Consider the following 20,349-nt stretch of genomic DNA (forward strand, 5'->3'; position numbering starts at 1 on the left):
TAGGCGGTGGTGATGTCACACTGGCGGGGATGACATTTTAAACCTGGACCTCACACTGACACTAGGCACCTTTAAGTCACCTCGGCGTCGGCCGTGCGGAGGGGGCGGGGAGATGACCCCAACACTCTTTCCACGCTGGCTCCCCACGGAGGCCCACCCGCTCCCACTTCCACCCGTAATATGAGGTCGTCGTAATCCTGCCGCTCTCCCGGACTTCCGCCTCAGTAGGTGTCATGGCGCGGGACCCGGGACTAGTTCCCGTGAGGCGGGGCGGGCCGGATGAGGGCGGGCGCTCGGCGCTCAGCTCGTCGGGTCTGGCGACAGCCGCGGCTGCGGAGCTAGGGGCCCGGCGGTGGCCCCGGACAGCAGCGGGAGGCCGAGGAGGGAGCGCGCGGGTCTGAGGCGGCGGCGGCGGCGGCGGCGGCGGCGGGGGGCCGGGCGGTGGAGCGGGCGGGAGGCTGAGAGGGCTCCCCCCGCGGGACGGGCGCGGGGACGGCTCCGGGGGGCGGGGGCCGGGGCCCGGGCCGGCTCGCGCAGGGGGTATGATGACCCGGCGGCGGGGCCCCGGATCGCGTCTCCTCCGCCGCCTCCTCACGGCAGCCCCAGCTCGCGGCTGAGAACCAGAAGACACACCGGCGGTGAGTCGAGGCGGGAGAGCGGGCGGGCAGGGGCCTCGGCGGGGAGCGATCTCCTAGCGGGTCCCCGAGGCGGGGCCGGGCTGGCCGCGGGCTCTCCGGGGCGCCCGGCCTTGCGGGGGGCGCCTCCCTCGGCAGCCCGCACCCGGGACCCGGCGCCCAGCCCTGTGGCCCGGCCGCTCCCAGCCGCGGAGGGGATGGCGTTCCCGAGAAAGTGGGGAGGCTGCGGGCTTGTTTTCGGGGCAGCTCCTCCTGTGTCCTGCCACTTCTCTCCTGGGTGCGTTGTCCTCAGATGACAGGGGGCCGCCTGGCATCTGCTCACCCGGCCAGTTTTCCCTCGGGTGTCGTGGTCGGCTCCCAGTGTGTGGCTTGCGCGTGTGAATTTCACAGCTCTGCTTAGCGCCTGGGTTTGGGGCTCTCTGTGCTGTTGGGGACAAGGAAGCGGTGTCTGGAACGGACGGCGGCGGTGGGGTGGGTGTGGAAGCCCTCCTAGCCTCTCCGCTTGTGTTCTTTAATCGTTAGCTGGGTAAATCGTGATGATGGTGGAGACTACGTGGGACCGGCCAACCTAAATGTACATCTGTATTAGGTAGATCTAGAAGTCTGGCTCAAAGGGAAACTTTTGCTGTTTGTCGCCACTCTGCCAAAGCTTTCATTTAAAAAAAAAAAAGTCTGGGGTGGGGGTGGGAGGAAACCACCAAAACTCTTGGGTAAGCCTCCCCGCCCCAGCCCCCCGCCCCCACCCCGCCCCGGTGTTCACAGGTCTGTGGGAAAGAGGCCGTTTTTGTGCCTAGCAACCGAGACCTGGGACTCAGTCTCCAAGAGCGCTGGTCTAACCTCCCGTTTGTTGTGGTGACAAACCGTGAGGTTTGGCCTGTGTTTACGCTGGGCGCGCTTTCTTTCCTGTTTAGGTGGGGGAAGGGAGGAGGGGCTAGAGAAGGGGGAAAAAAACAGCCCCAAGCTCCAGTGTGTCTTTTCTCCAATTAAGCCACTCTGTTGCAGATTCTCTTTTTGAGGCAGCTCTAGGTGCTTTTTTTCCTTTGGGAATTTTCAGTCATTGTATCATATTATTAATTTCAGCTATAGACTCTTCTGCCCAATCCTTCCTTTTTCTTATTTGTTTCCTAGTAACTGATAAAAACAGCAGCATGGCTTCCTGCTCCTGATGAAATGGAGTTAAATTAAGTGGCTGATGCCCTCAGCAAAACCTACAATTTTGCTCTTGTTTGTGTAAAGCTAATTTTGATTCCTGGTCTGTAGTGTAGTTTTTTTTTAAAGATTATAGAGAATGCAAATCATTACCAGCTCTTTTTCATATGTAGGTCTAAAGCTTTCTGTAAAACATCTAAAAAGTATACTAACAGGTCATTTTATATAGTTGTTGTTAATGCAGCTGGTGATTTTGGAGATACATGTAATAATCTCCGGGTTCTGAGTTGTAGAACTGGTATGATGGTGTGAAGAAGGATATCATTGACTTTAAGACACTGTTCCCTGGCTTGAGGAATATTTTGGTAAGGTACTTGTGGTTGCAACTGGAGGCAGTCAGGCCAGTAAAGCATCTTACCAGTAAAATGGTAAATGAGATCTTGTAAATATACTGACTCTGGTTAGTAATAAGACTTTTGCTGGCGATATCTTTATCCTATCTGAACATTGTAGTTCTATGGATTGCAGAGTAAGTTGATTGGTAGCTTGAGATCGAAAACCAAGCCAGAACTTTCTACTAACAGAAAAAAAAAAAAAAAGATAATCTCAACATCCACAATTCTCTGGAAAATATAATTTTTTTTCTGGGGTTTGGTTTTCATAAGCACAGCTTAGTCATTGGTTCTGTTGGTAGAAATCAGTGAGCCAAACCTGCCTTATGAACTTCTTACACTTGGAACTTGTGCAACTTGTTAGTTATATATTGTAACTGGTTCTTTTGTAATTTGAGGTAATTTTGCAAACATGAACTTCCTGATTGGCCCTTTTATTTTCGTGACTGTATAAAGCAATCCATAATTTTTAAAGTTACAGTTATTAATTCTTCCCCAGTTTCTTCCTTTAAATTTAATGCCATTCTGAACAGAAGTCATCAAAATAATTTTTCTTTTAAGTACCACTTCAACAGTCATTGATTTGCTTTTCGGTTCCTTTTTTGTTTTTATTTTTTGTTTCTAATCTCCCAGCTCCCTAAATACCTTATGTAATTTTGTAGAGCATAATTTGACATTTAAAAAAATTTTACATCCTGTTTTTATATTTTTCTTTTTTATGTGTCACATCAACTAAGCAACATTTTAAGTTCTTTGAAGACAGGGAAACTTAGGTGCATTTCTTTTGGCTTCTTTAAGGGTGCCTGGTACAATGCTTTCCCACCGTGCTTAATGAAAAAGAATCAGAAAACCTGAATTCTTTGACAGCATTACTGCTCATTAGATCTGGGTAAAACTTGTGTGGCTTTCTTGGGTCTAGTTTTTCTCATCTTGGAATTAGGGTGTTTTAGAAAGGGTCTTTTAAGGTCTATTTTAGCTGTAAGAATCCCTGTACTTTTTTTTTGCCAGTGTCTTCTCCAGTCAAGTACTCTGAACAGTTTTTCATTTTTCCATATCCCCTGGAATACTTGCTCATGTTAGCTCTTTCATCTGTAAGACCTTCATCTGCCTTCCGTCTGTCAGACTGTTGTTACCTTACTTGAGTCCTATTTTCCTTAGGCCCTTTCTGCCTAAGGGTCCTCTCTTAGTGTTCGTGTTTCATATTGACCTATGCTTTGTTAATATGTCATTTTTCTTATAATAGAAACTGAGGTATAGTTTTCTTTATTGTAAACTTTATAGATCTTATAGACTGTCCTGACCACATACGAAGATAGTACCATTTTACCAAACACCAGAAAAACCTACTTTTCTTTTGTTCTGTTGCTTTAGGTTTGTCATTCCAAATAAATCTAAGAGAACTATTGAAATTTAGGAAACACATTTCTTCCCTAGAAGGAAAGCACCTCAGCCAGTTTACCAAAATATTCCAAAATTGGTTTAAATGGCTGGAAATTACATAGAATTGTAGGGTTACTACTTTGTCAGCTAACACCACTATTCCACACCCTGTTTTTGCATACTGGTTGGGGAACTGGCTCCTTTCACATGGTTCCATATGAAGGAAGTGCTACAGGAAAGGGGGTGGGGAACTTTGATTCAAATAGTGTCCTCAGGGCTTCAAGGTTATTTTTTTCTTTTGTATTACTATACTTAGAAAAGTATTCTGTGGTAGACAAGAGGCTGTAATTTTTATCACGTGTATTTCTCTGATTTAGTGAGAATGACCTCTGAGGTCCCTTTATATATGGAGAAATAACGTGGTCTCTTTATAGTCATTCATTCTATCAAATATTTGACACATGCTGTATTCCATCCATTGTGATTGATGCTGGTGATACAAAGGAAGAAGATACTCTGCTTTTGACAATTGGCCTCTTAGAACTTGCCGTTCAGAAGGGAAGTCAACTTTTTTTTTTTTAGAAGTTAACTTTAAATAATTTCAAATAGTCATAAAACAATTTCAAATAGTCATAAAAATCCAGAGTGGCCCACAAGTCAGTATGTGTTCTGGCCCTTGTTTTCCTTTTTGGGTCCTTCTTCTGCTACTTTTTGATGGGCAGGGGACTCTGCTCTATATGATCATTAAGGTACCTGTGTTCTTTCCATCTTGCTCCTCTGCCCTCCCTTGAGTGTTGTCTCATGGCAGAAACTGGGTCTTCATGGGTTCCTCCTGGTGGAAAAGGAAGAGAACGCTAAAGGCTCATGTATCACTTTGTATTGCAGAGAGGGACAGGTAAATGGAGTCTGGCTTTGTGCATGGGATGGAGGAGAGACTAAACTATAACCCAGACCAACAGTCTTGTGCCACACTGAAAACGTGAGCTCTAAGTAGAGGCTCAGAGGATAAGTGGTAGTTAAAAGAAGGCTAACTAAGAGGGTAGAGGGAAATTTAGAGAGAGAATGTTATGTGTGAAGGAACTGAGGCAGGAGAAGTCAAATTTAGACCCGGAGATATTTAGAACTACTAGAAAGGGGAGTGCTGCGGGAAAGAGTCAGTGAAATGAGGCTACAGAATAGTCAGGGTCCATGAGCTTACAAAGCCTGACAATGCAAATTAGAGATTTTAGACTTTATTCTAAAATTTTAAATGGGAGATAGATATGCATTTGTAAAAGCTTTGATTGTAAGGTGAAGAATGAATTGGAGAAGGGAGCTTAAAAAGAAGACCAGAGAGAACCATTTGGGGAGACAGGTTAGGCGGTTGAAGTAAGCAGTGCAGAATTGTACAGTAGGGGTGGAGTAAGAGATACTTGGTGTTCCAGAGGAAGAGTTTTCTTCCCAGTTTTACTTTTTTTGCAGAATGTGTATTCTTATTTACCCACTGAATACTCTTTCTGAATCAGTGTACTGGAGGATATGTACATCTGTGTACATGGCAGCTGAGGACAAGTTCTAGAGGAAGATATCAGTGTGTAGTACTGATTTTAGAGTTATTTAGGTAACCAATTGTTAAATTGTGCCAAAAAGACAAAGGTGACACCAAGTAAAAGCGTTGGGAATTTATTATTGGTGTCTCAGGGAGAAGAAGGAAGTTACTGAAGACTAAGGCAAAACATTGACCAGTGGTTACTTTGATTGTCATACCCAGCAGTATCATTCATAATTATAATATCTGAATTCTTTATGGTAAGATTATCTACCTGTGGGCTTTCCTGGTGGCTCAGTGGGTAAAGAATCTGCCAGCAATGCAGGAGACTGGGTTTTGATCCCTGGGTTGGAAAGATCCCTAGGAGAAGGAAATGGCAACCCACTTGAGAATCCTTGCTTGGAGAATTCCATGGATAAAGGAACCTGGCAGGCTACAGAAGATGGAGTCGTAAAGTCTGACACAACTGAGAAACTAACAGTTTCACTTTTCACTTACTACGTGTAGTGCCTATAGGATGGTAGTGGTTGTTGCTTAGTTGCAAAGTCATGTCCAGTTCTTCTGCGACCCCATGCATAGTCTGTAGCCCACCAGGCTCCTCTGTCCGTGGGATTTTCCAAGCAAGAGTACTGGAGTGGGTTGCATTTCCTTCTCCAGGGGATCTTCCCCACCCAGGGAATGAACCTGTGTCTCCTGCACTGGCAGGCAATTCTGTACCACTGAACCACCAGGGAATCCTGCTCCTAACTAAGATGGGGCACCCCGTTAATATTGTCAAATAGATGTGCCCATGGGAGGGAGTGGGGAAGCTGTTAATTTGACTGTTTTTGATAGCCTTGGATCCTGCTGCTGCTGCTAAGTCGCTTCAGTTGTGTCTGACTCTGTGCGACCCCATAGACGGCAGCCCACCAGGCTCCCCCGTCCCTGGGATTCTCCAGGCAAGAACACTGGAGTGGGTTGCCATTTCCGTCTCCAGTGCGTGGAAGTGAAAAGTGAAAGTGAAGTCGCTCAGTCGTATCTGACTCATAGTGACCCCACGGACTGCAGCCCACCAGGCTTCTCTGTCCATGGGATTTTTCCAGGCAAGAGTACTGGAGTGGGGTGCCATTGCCTTCTCCGGCCTTGGATCCTAGCAAGACTCAATTCTCTTTTTAGTAATACATACAAGTACCAGTAGCCTTTTGGCTACCAGCTCTGGTTTGGGATTAATTCAGTGGGCAAGTTTGTCATTATATTTAGATAGTTAAATCTTTGGAAAATCAGGTTTGGAAATGCAAAGACTAGTTTACTGCTAGAGTCAAGAGGTGCAGCATTTTCAGGAAGTTAGCTTTTAATTTATTGGGAGCAGTTCTCATGTGAATTGAAAATATGTGTAATATGCTCAACAGAGTGTGATACATAGTAAATTTTCCAGATGTTAATTCTGTTGCATAGTTTTGTTTGGGAAGTCTCAGCCTAGGAAGAAAAGTATCTCCCCATTTGACAAAGCAAATTTTGTGGGACATAGTATTTTGTGTCTAGAGATGGCTGTTTTTAGCTGAGTTTCAAATTGTAATGTAAGTAAGAGTGTAGATTTTTCTAGGCAGTTTTGATTCTGGTTTTTTTCCCCCCACATAGTGCTAGTTGAGGTCAGGATGAATGTCACCCACACTATAAGAGTTCTGGTGGCAAACTGTTGCCTGTAGTATCACATACCCTTGCTGAGGGTGGGGGAAGGGGGAAGACCACTGAAATTGTGGGTTGTTATTTCCTTAGGGGTGGATTTAAATTTGTCTTCTTGGATGAAGAATTATATTCATTTATATACTTAAACTTTCAGAACAGTTTCTTAGGACTTGTACTTTTTGCAGTGCTCAGTGTGAATTTGAATCCATCAGTATCTGTTATTTAGTTCATTGGGTGACAAGTTGTCATTACATTGCTCTGGTAAATAGAATATTTTTACCAAGTGTCTAGTTATGACCATACTTCAAAAATTTGTTGTTATATTTCATGAATTCTTTTCAGTGTTATTACTTTAAACCTCCATATTCCCAACATAGCTACAAACTGCAGATTTTGTATTCAGATAGTTTTATAATACTCTTAGGTACAAGAAGCTTCCCTGGTGGTTCAGTTGGTAAAGCGTCTGCCTGCAATGCGGGAGACCAGGTTCAATCCCTGGTTGGAGGAAGATGCCCTGGAGAAGGAAATGGCAACCCACTCCAGTACCCTTGCCTGGAAAATCCCATGGACAGAGGAGCCTGATAGGCCACAGTCCATGGAGTGGCCAAGAGTCAGACATGACTGAGCGACTTCACTTTTACTTTTTCACTTTCAGGTCTAAGAAGGTTGTGCTTATTATGTTTTGTGATAGATTGTTAAAAGATTTAGCAAATATATGATGGAAACCAATTTCAAAAATGTTTGATTTTATGATGTTATTTTTTCATATATTAATAGGTAAGTTTTGTAAAGGCACTACTTGATTTCAGTTTTTGTTTTATTATAGTTTGGTATTATGCCAGTGATATAGGTGGAACAAGATGATTTGTGAATTTGTAACCTAGGAGTTAAATTGCAATAATGTTCTTTTTAATTTACACTTTTTTTCTCTTCAAGGTTCATATAAATTATGGAAACTCTTGTTCAAAGTAAATCCAGACAGCATTTTAGAAATTGAAGGCTGAGGGTTCTTCCTTTCAGCTATTTGGTCCAGTGCAGATGGTTTTTAGCTGCATCCAGGCACAAAGAAACACACACTTTGCTTTTTTATGTTCTGTAACATCCCTTTGCCATGTTTCCTTCCTTTCTAGGTATGTGTGTTTATTCTCTTATGACTAATAAAGTTACAGTCTATACTAGAGGAGAGACTTCCCCCATTGTCTCAAGGACAGCACAGCTAAAAGAGAGGGATGTCAAAAAGCCAAAACAAGCATTTGAGTATCCTGGAGTTTAGCACAAGCAGTAGGGAGTAGAAATGAGGTTGGCTGGCAGCGGTCAAATCAACCAGCAGGTACTGAGTGTCTGTATATCGCCAGAGTGTGTGGCACGTTCTGGTGACATAAGCAAAAGAGCAAGACAGATATGGTACCTGCGCTCATGGTACTTCTACAGTACCTGGGAATATAACATTATAAATAAATAAATAATTTAATGTTATAAGGTAGGAACAGCATGCTGTGGGAATGCAGTGGTGACGGAATTTGTAAGAGAAAAGAAACAGTTTTCCTAATAGAAAGTCTCCCAACATACTAGAGGGCCTCCCCCAAACTGCCAAAAGGGCAGCATGGCTGGAGTAGTGGAGGAATTGAAGTGAGGAGATTTTGTAAGACAGCAGCCGGATTTGGGAGGAGCTTTTTAAGACAGTTTGAGGATTTTTAACTTTATCTGAAGCAATGAAAGACCCTGGAGGCGGAAGGAGGGAGATGGTTAAGAAAGAGTAGTCCTCCAGTCTACATGGTTTAAAAACAAAGATTCCCTGAGTGCATTCAAGATGAGTTTGGAGTCTCCTGGCAGTTTACACTACAAAGGTTGCAATAAGGGTAGAGAAAAATGGCTGATTTGAAATATACTTAGGAGCTGGAGTCCTGGTGGCTTCCCTGGTGGTTCAGACTGTAAAGTGTCTGCCTGCAAAGCGGGAGACCTGGGTTCGATCCCTGGTTCAGGAAGATCCCCTGGAGAAGGAAATGGCATCCCACTCCAGTACTCTTGCCTGGAAAATTCCATGGACAGAGGAACCTTGTAGGCTACAGTTCATGGGGTCGCAAAGAGACAGGACTGAGCTCCTCCACTTAGGAGGTGGAGTGATAAGATTTGGTTATAGGTTAGATGTGGGGATTAAGGGAGGGTAGTAAGGGAGGGGAATGAGTCAGGATAATAATATTAGATGAGTTCTAGACACTAAGCCTGTCCTCTGTATTAAATAATTTAATTCTCAGAAGAGCCCCATAATGTAGGTATTGCTGTCACCATTTTGTAGATCAGGAAACAGAGACTTACTGCCACCTTGATTTTCTGCTTGAGATATTGGATGTGTGGTAGTGTCTCTCAGTTGAGGTAAAAAACTGGGTGTGGGCGTCTTAAAAAGTTGAATTTTGGGCATGTTGAATTGAGATGTCTCTAAGGTATCCAAATTGGAGTGTGAAATAAGGATTTGGAGTTGAAGAGAGGAATCTGGGTTAGAGAGAGAAATTTTACAAATAGAGAAACTGATAAATAATGTTGGTAAGTAGTAAAAAGAGGGAAGCAAGAGAAAGGATTAGTATGAGCCCTGAGCCATCTGAGGGTTATATAATTGAGAAGGGCGAAGATAAATATGAAATGGCTTGTATGCTAAGTCAACTATTTGGACATTTGTGTTCAGGTTTGTCTTGACTCTTTGCAGCCTTACGGACTGTAGTCTGCCAGGCTCTTCTGTCCATGGAATTTTCCAGGCCAGAATACTAGAATGGGTTGCCATGCCCTCCTCCAGGGGATCTTCCCGGCCCAGGGATGGAACCCACATCTCACGTCTCCTGCATTAGCAGGCAGATTCTTTACCACAGTGCCAAGTTTGGACTTTAGTCTTAAGTCGAAATTAGTCCAAATTTGTAATTAGTCTTTGGGCTTATTGAGCTCGAGGTGTATATATGTAAGTGGGCAATTCTTGTTACCTTTCCCCATAATTTTCTAAGGATGATTTTCCCAAGATTCTTCAGAAGATTCTCTCTAGGTTTCACCTCATCCTGATTACTTTCTTCTGGTCAGTTCTTCAGTAGTCCTTTTATAGTGCAGTGGACAGAGCAGCACTATTGTCTGCCACATTCTGGACACTACTTTTTCTGTGAATATAGTTTAAGGTTGAATTCACTTTTGAGGAGAGAGGAATATTATTACAAAGGGTTTCTCTTGCTAACAAAAGTGTGTTTTTCATATATGCTCCTGCTTAACTAACTTTTATCCCTTATCCTTGTGTTTTGTGCTAGCCAGATTTCACCTAAGTAGGAAGTCTGTATTTGTGTTAAATGTCATCAGCTAGGTTTACTTTATGGTTTCTGTTCTTGCTGATCCTTTTGGACTTGTTTCTTAGCAATATTGAGTATCCTGCCCAAATTTGATTGATTCATCTATGGATTTTGTAGTTATTATATACCATCTATGTCTAAATTTAAATAATTGATTAAAAAGCTAATTAGGACAGGAATGAAGACAGAGCTGTAGAATAAACTCTGAGGCCAAAGAGCTTGGTTTTGAATTCTAGTCCTGCCACTTAAGAGCTGTCTTATTTGGGGCAAATTATTTTAACCAGTCTCTGCCTTAGTTTCCTCATCTGCAGAGTGGAAGTAAGGATAGTATCTTTTTCAAAAGGTTGTGGTGAGAATTAAATTAATGTGTTTGAAGTGCTTAGACCACCTCTTGGTGCATCGTAGATGATCAGTCATCTAAGGCATTATTATTGATGATGTTTTTGTTTTATAAACCATCATAGATATTCATACTCTTTAACAATCTGTCCTATTATTGCTGAGTCTCAAAGAGTGATTCGGGATGTGTAATTAGACCAAAAAGTTTATCCTTCTTTATGGGCAACAAGTTTTGGAAAATGTAGAAAATAAAACGTCAGCCAGATAAACGTTTACTTGTGGTTTTTTTTTTTTGAACTGAAAAATTTCTACTGTACTAAGTGATGAGTTGCATGAAATTAAGGGCTTAATTCCTCTTCCTCTTTCTCAACGTAGGTATGGCATCACAGCTGCAGGTGTTTTCCCCCCCATCAGTGTCGTCGAGTGCCTTCTGCAGTGCGAAGAAGCTGAAAATAGAGCCCTCTGGCTGGGATGTTTCTGGACAGAGCAGCAACGACAAATATTATACCCACAGCAAAACCCTCCCAGCCACACAAGGGCAAGCCAACTCCTCTCACCAGGTAGCAAATTTCAACATCCCTGCTTACGAGCAGGGCCTCCTCCTCCCAGCTCCTGCAGTGGAGCATATTGTTGTAACAGCTGCTGATAGCTCGGCCAGTGCTGCTCCATCAAGCTTCCAAAGCAGCCAGACCCTGACTCACAGAAGCAACGTTTCTTTGCTTGAGCCATATCAAAAATGTGGATTGAAAAGAAAAAGTGAGGAAGTTGACAGCAACGGTAGCGTGCAAATCATAGAAGAACATCCCCCTCTCATGCTGCAAAACAGGACTGTGGTGGGTGCTGCTGCCACGACCACCACTGTCACCACGAAGAGTAGCAGTTCCAGCGGAGAAGGGGATTACCAGCTGGTCCAGCATGAGATCCTTTGCTCTATGACAAACAGCTACGAAGTCTTGGAGTTCCTAGGCCGGGGAACGTTTGGACAGGTGGCCAAGTGCTGGAAGCGGAGCACCAAGGAAATTGTGGCTATTAAAATCTTGAAGAACCATCCCTCCTATGCCAGACAGGGACAGATTGAAGTGAGCATCCTTTCCCGCCTAAGCAGTGAAAATGCTGATGAGTATAATTTTGTCCGTTCTTATGAGTGCTTTCAGCATAAGAATCATACCTGCCTTGTGTTCGAGATGCTGGAGCAGAACTTATATGATTTTCTAAAGCAGAACAAGTTTAGTCCACTGCCACTCAAGTACATCAGGCCAATCTTGCAGCAGGTGGCCACCGCCTTGATGAAGCTCAAGAGCCTTGGTCTAATTCATGCTGACCTTAAGCCTGAAAACATAATGCTGGTTGATCCAGTGCGCCAGCCCTACCGAGTGAAGGTCATTGACTTTGGTTCTGCTAGTCACGTTTCCAAAGCTGTGTGCTCAACCTACTTACAGTCACGTTACTACAGGCAAGTGGCAAATGCTAAAAAACATGTCTTAAACTAGAGATCTGTCTTTATATTTAGCATGTACTACAAAGGGCTACATATAATAATGAATTATTTACAGATTTCAGCACAGAATAGGGTAATATATTTCAGTTTATTCCCTGTATGTGGCATTCCCGTATGTGGCATTCCTGTTTGTAACAATATTTTATTTCTGAAATTTTAACTCTAGAAAAATTAGTTCAGTCTGATTCCGAAATTTGTTCCTAGTTGAATTATTCTAGCATCTGGTTCCTTCTTTGCTACCTTTATACATAATCTTCCCATTTTAAAGTATCTTTAAATATATAAGATATTTACTTAATTGTGATGAATTTGGGCATATGCTGCTATTTTTTCCAGGTTCCAGTCTTGCCAGGTGAGATGCCTTGAAATAATTCCAGGTTTTAACTGTAGCATCATTTTATTATTTTACGTTTTCTCTCTTGCATAATAGAATTGGATTAGATGATTGCTAAGATCTTTTCTTGTTTTAATATTCTCCATAGGTCTTTGAACTTATTTGCATATGAACTCATTTGGTTATCCTAAAATGGCCTTGACCCAAGCACCTTATACTTCAATGATTTATATTTACATATTGATACTTCTAATTAAAGCTGCCTTTTCAATACATAGCAATTATTGGAACAGAACTTAAATGCTAGTATATGGAATTTTGTCTGTACTGTAAGCAAGGAGCATTACTGAAAGAAAGGAGAAAATCTTTATTTGAACTTTTATTTCTCAGTACCTCATTTATCTGTCTAGTTATTAATTTTAGGGAATCTGATATTTATTTTAATGGTCATGCATTAAACACAGGTTGTACACACACCCAATCAAGAAGTGAAACAGTAAAAAAGATAACCCCAAAAATAAGTTTTGTCAAGTTTTATGTTTGGCTAATAAATTTTGAGGGAATAGAAATTCTGAACTAAGAATTTTATATTATGTGTGAAAAAAATGCAAGGATATTTTAACCTGTGCAGGGATTCAGAAAATATGCCATCTATATATTTTTTGTTTTTCTAACTGTGGTAAAACCTACCGAACGTGAAGTTTGCTTCTTTAACACATACCATTCAGTGTTATGCAGTACCTTCACAGTGCCCTATAACCTTCACCGCTGTCTGTTTCTGAATTTTGTTTTCTGGCTCTGCTGGGTCTTCACTGTGGCAGGTGGGCTCTTCACTGTTGCTCCGGCTTTTCTGTAGTGCAGTGTGCGGGTTCATTAGTTGTGGCACCTGGGCTTAGTTGCCCTTAGGTGCATGTGATCTGTACTGTACTCAGATGGTAAAGAATCTGCCTACAATACAGGAGGCCTGGGTTTGATTCCTAGGTTGGGAAGATCCCCTGGAGAAGGGAATGGCAACCCATTCCAGTATTCTTGCCTGGAGAAGTCCATGAACAGAGGAGCCTGGCGGGCTGCAGTCAGTGGGGTCACAAAGAGTCAGATACGACTGGCAACTAAGCTCGCGCTCGCACACACACACGGAATCTTAGTTCCCCCACCAGGGATGGAACCCATGTCCCCTGCATTGGCAGGCAGATTCTAACTGCTGGACCACCAGGGAAGTCCCTCCAAATTTTTTTTATCACTCAAAACAGAAACTGTAACCATTAAGCAGTAACTACTCTATCCTCCTGCACCTGCCACCTCTGTTACCTCTGTTTGATTTTCTGTCTCTGTGGATTTGCCTGTTCTAGATATTGCCGATAAGTGGAAGCATACAGTATTTGTCCTTTGGGTCTGACTTCACTTAGCATAATGTCTTCAAGGTTAATCTGAAATTCTGTAGCATGCATCAGAATTTCATTCCTTTTCAGGACTGAATATTTCATTGCATATATATACCACATTTTATTTATCTTTCATCTGTTGAACCCTTGGATTGTTTCTACATTTTTGGCTATTGTGATTAATGGTGTAATGAATATTGGCACTCAAGTGTTTGAGTCCCTGTATTCACTTTTTTGGGGGTATAAAACTAGAATTAGAGTTGCTGGTTCATATGGTAATTACTTAACCTTCTGAGGAACCACCAAACTGTTTTCCTCAGCCACTGCATGATTTTTTCTTCCCACCAGCTGTGCATGGGGATTCCAATTTCTCCACATACCAACACTTGTTATTTTCTTTCTCTCTCCCTCTTTTTTTTTGGATTAATAGCCATCCTTATGTATGTGAAATGATATCTCATGTAGTTTTGATTTGCATTTCCCTAATAATTAGTGATGATGAACATCATTTCATGTGCTTTTGGGCCATCTTCTTTGGACAAGTCCTTTAACTGTTTTTGAATTGGATTGTTTGTTTTTTGTTGTTGTGTTTGTACGAGTTCTTTATATACTCTGGGTATTAATCCCTGGTCAGATACATGATTTGCAGACATTTTCTCCCTTTCAGTGGGGTTTCCTTTTCATTCTTTCGATTGTGTCATTTGCACAAAAGTTTTAAATTTTAATGAATTTTGTCTTTTTTGTTGCTCTTGCTTTGTTCTTTTGGTATCATATCCAAGAAATCATTGCCAAGCCAACGTCATGAAGCTTTCCCCCTGTGTTTTCTTTGAATAGCTTTAGCTCTTATAGTTAGGGTTTCGATCCATTTTGGGTTAATTTTTGTATGGTATAAAGTATGGCTCCAGTTTTATTCTTTTGCATTTGATTGTTCAGTTTTTACAGCACCATTTGCTGAAAAGACTGTCCTTTCTCCATTGAATGGTCTTGACACTCTTGTCAGAATCCTTTGACCATAAATATAACGGTTTATTTCTGGGCTGTCTATTCTGTTCCATTTTTCTAAATGTCTGTCTTTATGCCGGTACCATGCTTTTTTGATTACTTGTAGCTTTGTAGTAAGTTTTGAAATCAGAAAGTGTGAGACCTCTAGTTTTATTTTCTTTCAAGATTGTTTTGGCTATTTGGAGTCTCCTGAAATTCTGTATGAATTTTAGGGTGGATTTTTCTGTTTCTGAAAAAAACTCCTTGGTGTTTGATAGGGATCACACTGAATCTGCAAATCATCTTGTATAGTACCGATATCTCAACAACATTGTCTTCAGTCCATCCTTGTCTATTTTTATCTTTTCTTTTTATAGTTTTATAAAGCTATATCACAGTAATAGTTGATGGTGGGCCTAAGGCAAGGGGAATAACAGCTCAGGCATTCCTTTTTTATTATTAATTTTATCGACAGTGGTCCTCTTCATGTTGTATTCTTGCTTTATTAGAGTCCATTAAATCCTTACCCTCTTGTCTTTTCAGAAAACTTCTCTGTAATCCTTTTGACTAGTGGAGCATTCTGGCTCCAGAGCCAGTCTTCCCCTTACCTCCCTTTTAGTTTACATTGCTTCATCTTGCTGATAACATGCCGGAATACTATCAGTTGACATAAGTTTTTGCCACCATGCTGTTTCTGTTGGCCATAGGCATGGCTGGATGAAAATACTTTATTTCATAACCCACTGTAAAATGTAAATGTAGATTAATTACAAGAAAAGTTGCTGTCTTTGGGGCTTGGGTTTTAGACACAAAGGTTTTCCATACTTCAATGCTTTTCCATTTTGAACAGGCCAGCTGGCCTTTATTTAAAGCTGAGATCACTTTATTATGTATGGAAGGACAAGGTCTAGATAAGGAAAGCGTATTTTCGGTTTCAGTTCAGATCAGTCGTGTCTCACTCTTTGCGACCTCATGGACTGCAGCACACCAGGCCTCCCTGTCCATCACCAACTGCCGGAGTTCACTCAAACTCATGCCCATTGAGTCAGTGATGCCATCCAGCCATCTCATCCTCTGTCGTCCCCTTCTCCTCTCACCTTCAATCTCTCCCAGCATCAGGGTCTTTTCAAATGAGTCAGCTCTTTGCATCAGGTGGCCAAAGTATTGGAGTTTCAGCTTCATCAGTCCTTCCAGTGAATATTCAGGACTGATCACCTTAAGGATGGACTGGGTGGATTTCCTTGCAGTCCAAGGGACTCTCACGAGTTTTCTCCAACACCACAGTTCAAAAGTGTCAGTTCTTCAGCGTTCAGCATTCTTTATAGTCTAACTCTCACATCCAAACATGACCACTGGAAAAACCATAGCCTTAACTAGATGGACCTTTGTTGGCAAAGTAATGTCTCTGCTTTTTAATATGCTGTCTAGGTTGGTCATAACTTTCCTTCCAAGGAGTAAGCGTCTTTTAATTTCATGGCTGCAGTCACCATTTGCAGTGATTTTGGAGCCCCCCAGAATAAAGTCTGCCACTGTTTCCACTGTTTCTCCATCTATTTGCCATGAAGTGATGGGACCGGATGCCATGATCTTTGTTTTCTGAATGTTGAGCTTTAAGCCAACTTTTTCACTGTCCTCTTTCACTTTCATCAAGAGGCTCTTTAGTTCTTCATTTTCTGCCATAAGGGAGGTGTCATCTGCGTATCTGAGGTTATTGATATTTCTCCTGGCAATCTTGATTCCAGCTCATGCTTCTTCCAGCCCAGCGTTTCTCACGATGTACTCTGCATATAAGTTAAACAAGCAGGGTGACAATATACAGCCTTGATGTACTCCTTTTCCTATTTGGAACCAGTCTGTTGTTCCATGTCCAGTCCTAAATGTTGCTTCCTAACCTGCATACAGGTTTCTCAAGAGGCAGGTCAGGTGGTCTGGTATTCCCATCTGTTTCAGAATTTCCCACAGTTTATTGTGATCCACATAGTCAAAGGCTTTGGCATAGTTAATAAAGCAGAAATAGGTGTTTTTCTGGAACTTTCTTGCGTTTTCGATGATCCAGCGGTGTTGGCAATTTGATCTCTGGTTTCTCTGCCTTTTCTAAAACCAGCTTGGACATCTGGAAGTTCATGGTTCATATATTGTTGAAGCCTGACTTGGAGAATTTTGAGCATGACTTTACTAGCGTGTGAGATGAATGCAGTTGTGTGGTAGTTGAGCATTCTTTGGCATTGCCTTTCTTTGGGATTGGAATGAAAACTGACCTTTTCCATTTTCCAGTCCCATGGCCACTGCTGAGTTTTCCAAATTTGCTGTCATATTGAGTGCAGCACTTTCACAGCATCATCTTTTAGGATTTGAAATAGCTCAATTGGAATTCCATCGCCTCTACTAGCATTGTTCGTAGTGGTGCTTCCTAAGGCCAACTTAACTTCACATTCCAAGATGTCTGGCTCTAGGTGAGTGATCACACCATCATGATTATCTGGGTTGTGAAGATCTTTTCTGTACAGTTCTTCTGTGTATGCTTGCTACCACTTCTTAATATCTTCTACTTCTGTTAGGTCCATACCATTTCTGTCCTTTATTGAGCCCATCTTTGCATGAAATATTCCCTTGGTATCTCTAAATTCTTGAAGAGTCTTTCCCATTTTATTGTTTTCCTCTATTTCTTTGCACTGATCATTGAGGAAGGTTTTCTTATCTCTCCTTGCTATTCTTTGGAACTCTGCATTCAGATGCTTATATCTTTCCTTTTCTCCTTTGCTTTTTGCTTCTCTTCTTTTCACAGCTATTTGTGAGGCCTCCTCAGACAGCCATTTTGCTTTTTTGTATTTCTTTTTCTTGGGGATGGGTTGCTCCCTGTCTGCTGTACAATGTCACAAACCTCCATCATAATTCATCAGGCACTGTGTCTATCAGATCTAGTCCCTTAAATCTATTTCTCATTTCCAGTGTATAATCGTTAGTTTATCCTAGACAAAAAGCAATCCAATTTCGTTTGACACTGAAACCACAGTTACACCTAAGCTGCCGATGCAGGGAGTTAGACTTTATATAACATCTCTTATTTAGTTTGATGCCTCTGAGATGGGTGGGATGAAACAAGAGTGTTTGTGAAAATGAGCAGAGAATGATTTGTGCTCCTAAGTTATTCCAACTTCAGCTTGCTCTGGGTTCCAGTGAAACAGAGCTTTATGATTTAGGTGGAATTTTTCAGTTTACAGGAGTTTGAAGTTGGGAAATCAGAAGGTGAAGATTGCTATTTCTACCACCTGGTTATAGCAATTAGAGCCTGTTTAGTATTTGTTCTTTAAGGATGGAATGTATCTTCAAACAAGAGAGTCACTATGTCCAAAGTACAATTAATGCCATTTTTCTACTGAAGGCTGCTAGTTTGTTTTTCTTTTTCCTGTGTGTAATCTTTTTTACTGCCTAGTTAGAATGTCAGAGCTGATAAGAACCTAGAAGAGTGAGTAACCTAGAAGAGTGAGTAACTTATTATATAGATGAGGTAGAACAAGAATTTCAGTGTCTAGTTTATATTGAGGGATTGAGAAATAATGGAGGCCAAGGGGAGAGATGTTATCATAATGAGAATGTTACAAAGAATTTTGATCTGAATTGAAAGTTTAAAACATTCTGTCTTTAGAGGTGAATCTGCTGTAAATGATTTTCAATAAAAAAAAATATAGCTTCAGTCTTTTTGCTTCCTAGAGTTTACTTAAGTCTAACATTTTTAGGCTCTAATGATAGTGAAAAGTCCTCAGTAGATTGAGCAGCCTTATTTTATTTTTGCTGTGTTCATATTTTTTCTTTTGATACTTACCATTTTGTATAGTAGAAGTGGTAGAGTTAACTGTTTTGAGTGAGCTTTAGCTCAAAATACTTAGCTGCTTTTGTTACTCTAGAAGCAGAGCAAGACCAAACAGAAAAACTGATTCCAGCCAGTCTTCAGGGGGTTTTGTTTTATGGAGTTTGGGGGATGGGATTAGCATTTTTCTTAATTTCCCTGAAATTTTAAGCCTTTGAAGCCTAACAGTTATCACATGTTATGGCTATCTTTTTAAAAAAGTAAGTTATTGGGTGGCCTGGCCCCTCCCTATGACCTACCTTTTAGATTTTGAAATGTCTTCCTGGTATAGTGGGAATGGCAAAATCAATCTGCTGCTCTTCAATTGATGTTTAGGAATGTTCTAAGCCCAGTTTTTATTTGGCACAAAGCCATTTGCATTCTCCCTGCCAGCTATTTTTGGCACTGTCTTGAACTTAGAAATTAATGAGTCTGCTCAGTGAAAGTAAAAATTTTGTTCTTTTTCAATTTTAGAAAGGCTTTTATGTTTCAGGGTACTCTTACTCTCTGGTTTATTAATGCTCTCAAATATGACATAGTGTATTTAATTGAACTCTGAAATTCCATCAGTAATGTGGGGCTCTAGCCACCTGCAACAGGAATGTCACTTTTGAAAGTTGTTTTCTTTGGCTAAAAAAGACACAGTGCACATCGAATGGAACAAAACCTGATGGTATTAGTGGTTCTGCCCTTTCTGGTCAAATAGTGTGAGTCCCAGCAGGCCAGGATCTTACACTATTGGAGTCCTCTAATTTCCCCTGTTTTCTAGGGGCTGTTTAGAAAATTACTCTGGGAAAGTAATATTCCTATTAAGAGAAATATCTTTATACCCTCCCCACTCAGGCTTTGTCCCCGTCCCTCTTCTCCCACATACACACAGAGCAACAATAAACACATACTGCTTGAAAGGAAAAATGTGGGACACTTGCGAGGAGACAGCTATGAGATGGGTCCTAATGGAGAGATCTGCTTTCCCTTTAGCTCCTGTTAAATGAGAGATCTGGATCTGGAGTGTCCTTGCGGATTCAAATTCTGGGACTTACTAGAAGGAAAGGAAATTATTTGGAGATAATGAAGTGTTTTAAGAGCTCAGTTCTTGGACCCAGACTGCTTGGTGGCCAGCCTTGAGCACCTTAACCTATCAGTGTCCAGTTTCTTTATCTTTAAAATAGAAATGATACTTTTAATGTAGAAGCAAGGTGCCATTGGTTATAAGATGAAATATTATTTATGTACTAATAAGAAAGTAAAAACATTGCTATTAAACTAAAATATACGGTCATTTGCAAGAGTCTCAATTTCAGAGATGTTAAAATGTGAAAAATGTGCTTCATGTAATTGTGGGCTTAACAGTGATAATACTTACTTTCATAAGATTGCTGTAAACAGGATTAAGTAAACCCCATATTTATAAAGAACCTAGAACAGTGCGTGGTGCACACTTGGCCCTACATATGTGTCGTTTATTATTATTATCCCCCTTTTGAATCCATTTTTCTCTTTGTCATACTTTGAAAAACACCATCTATACCACAATGCCAAATAGATGTATATAGATGGGTATGTATTTGTTGTTGCTCAGTCACTAAGTCATGTCTGACTCTTTGTGACCCTGAGGACTGTAGCATGCCAGGCTTCCCTGTCCTTCACTATCTCCCGGAGTTTTCTCACATTCATGTCCATTGAGTTGGTGATGCTATCTAACCATCTCGTCCTTTGCCTCCCTCTTCCCCTTTTGCCTTCAATATTTACCAGCATCAGGGTCTTTTTCAGTGAGTTGGCTTTTCACGTCAGGGTATGTATTTAACTTTTGCTTACTTAGAGATAGTAATAGTACAGTTTACTCAACTTCAGAGCTGGACTGCTAGAATTCAAATTCTAGCTCTGCCATTTATTAAT

The 20,349-nt window shown here is 41.4% G+C and overlaps 1 protein-coding gene across 4 annotated transcripts in view; it reads left to right on the forward strand.

The window, feature by feature from the left end:
- Positions 1–426: 426 nt before the first annotated feature.
- HIPK1 (homeodomain interacting protein kinase 1) overlaps positions 427–20,349 on the forward strand; it is a 55,422-nt gene continuing 35,499 nt past the window's right edge. For 3 of the 4 annotated variants that reach the window (XM_055401765.2, XM_088835604.1, XM_055401766.2), the window contains exons 1-2: positions 429–638; positions 10,784–11,861. In XM_055401765.2, coding sequence (XP_055257740.1) covers positions 10,786–11,861 — 1,076 coding nt within the window. In that variant the 5' untranslated portion in view covers positions 429–638; positions 10,784–10,785. Of the gene's footprint in view, positions 639–10,783; positions 11,862–20,349 lie in introns of all 4 variants that reach the window. The other variant, XM_088835605.1, reaches the window with a different exon arrangement.

Source organism: Moschus berezovskii, chromosome 4 (genome assembly GCF_049115385.1).
Source record: "Moschus berezovskii isolate FMDL1 chromosome 4, NW_MosBer_1.0, whole genome shotgun sequence".
NCBI classification, from domain to species: domain Eukaryota; kingdom Metazoa; phylum Chordata; class Mammalia; order Artiodactyla; family Moschidae; genus Moschus; species Moschus berezovskii.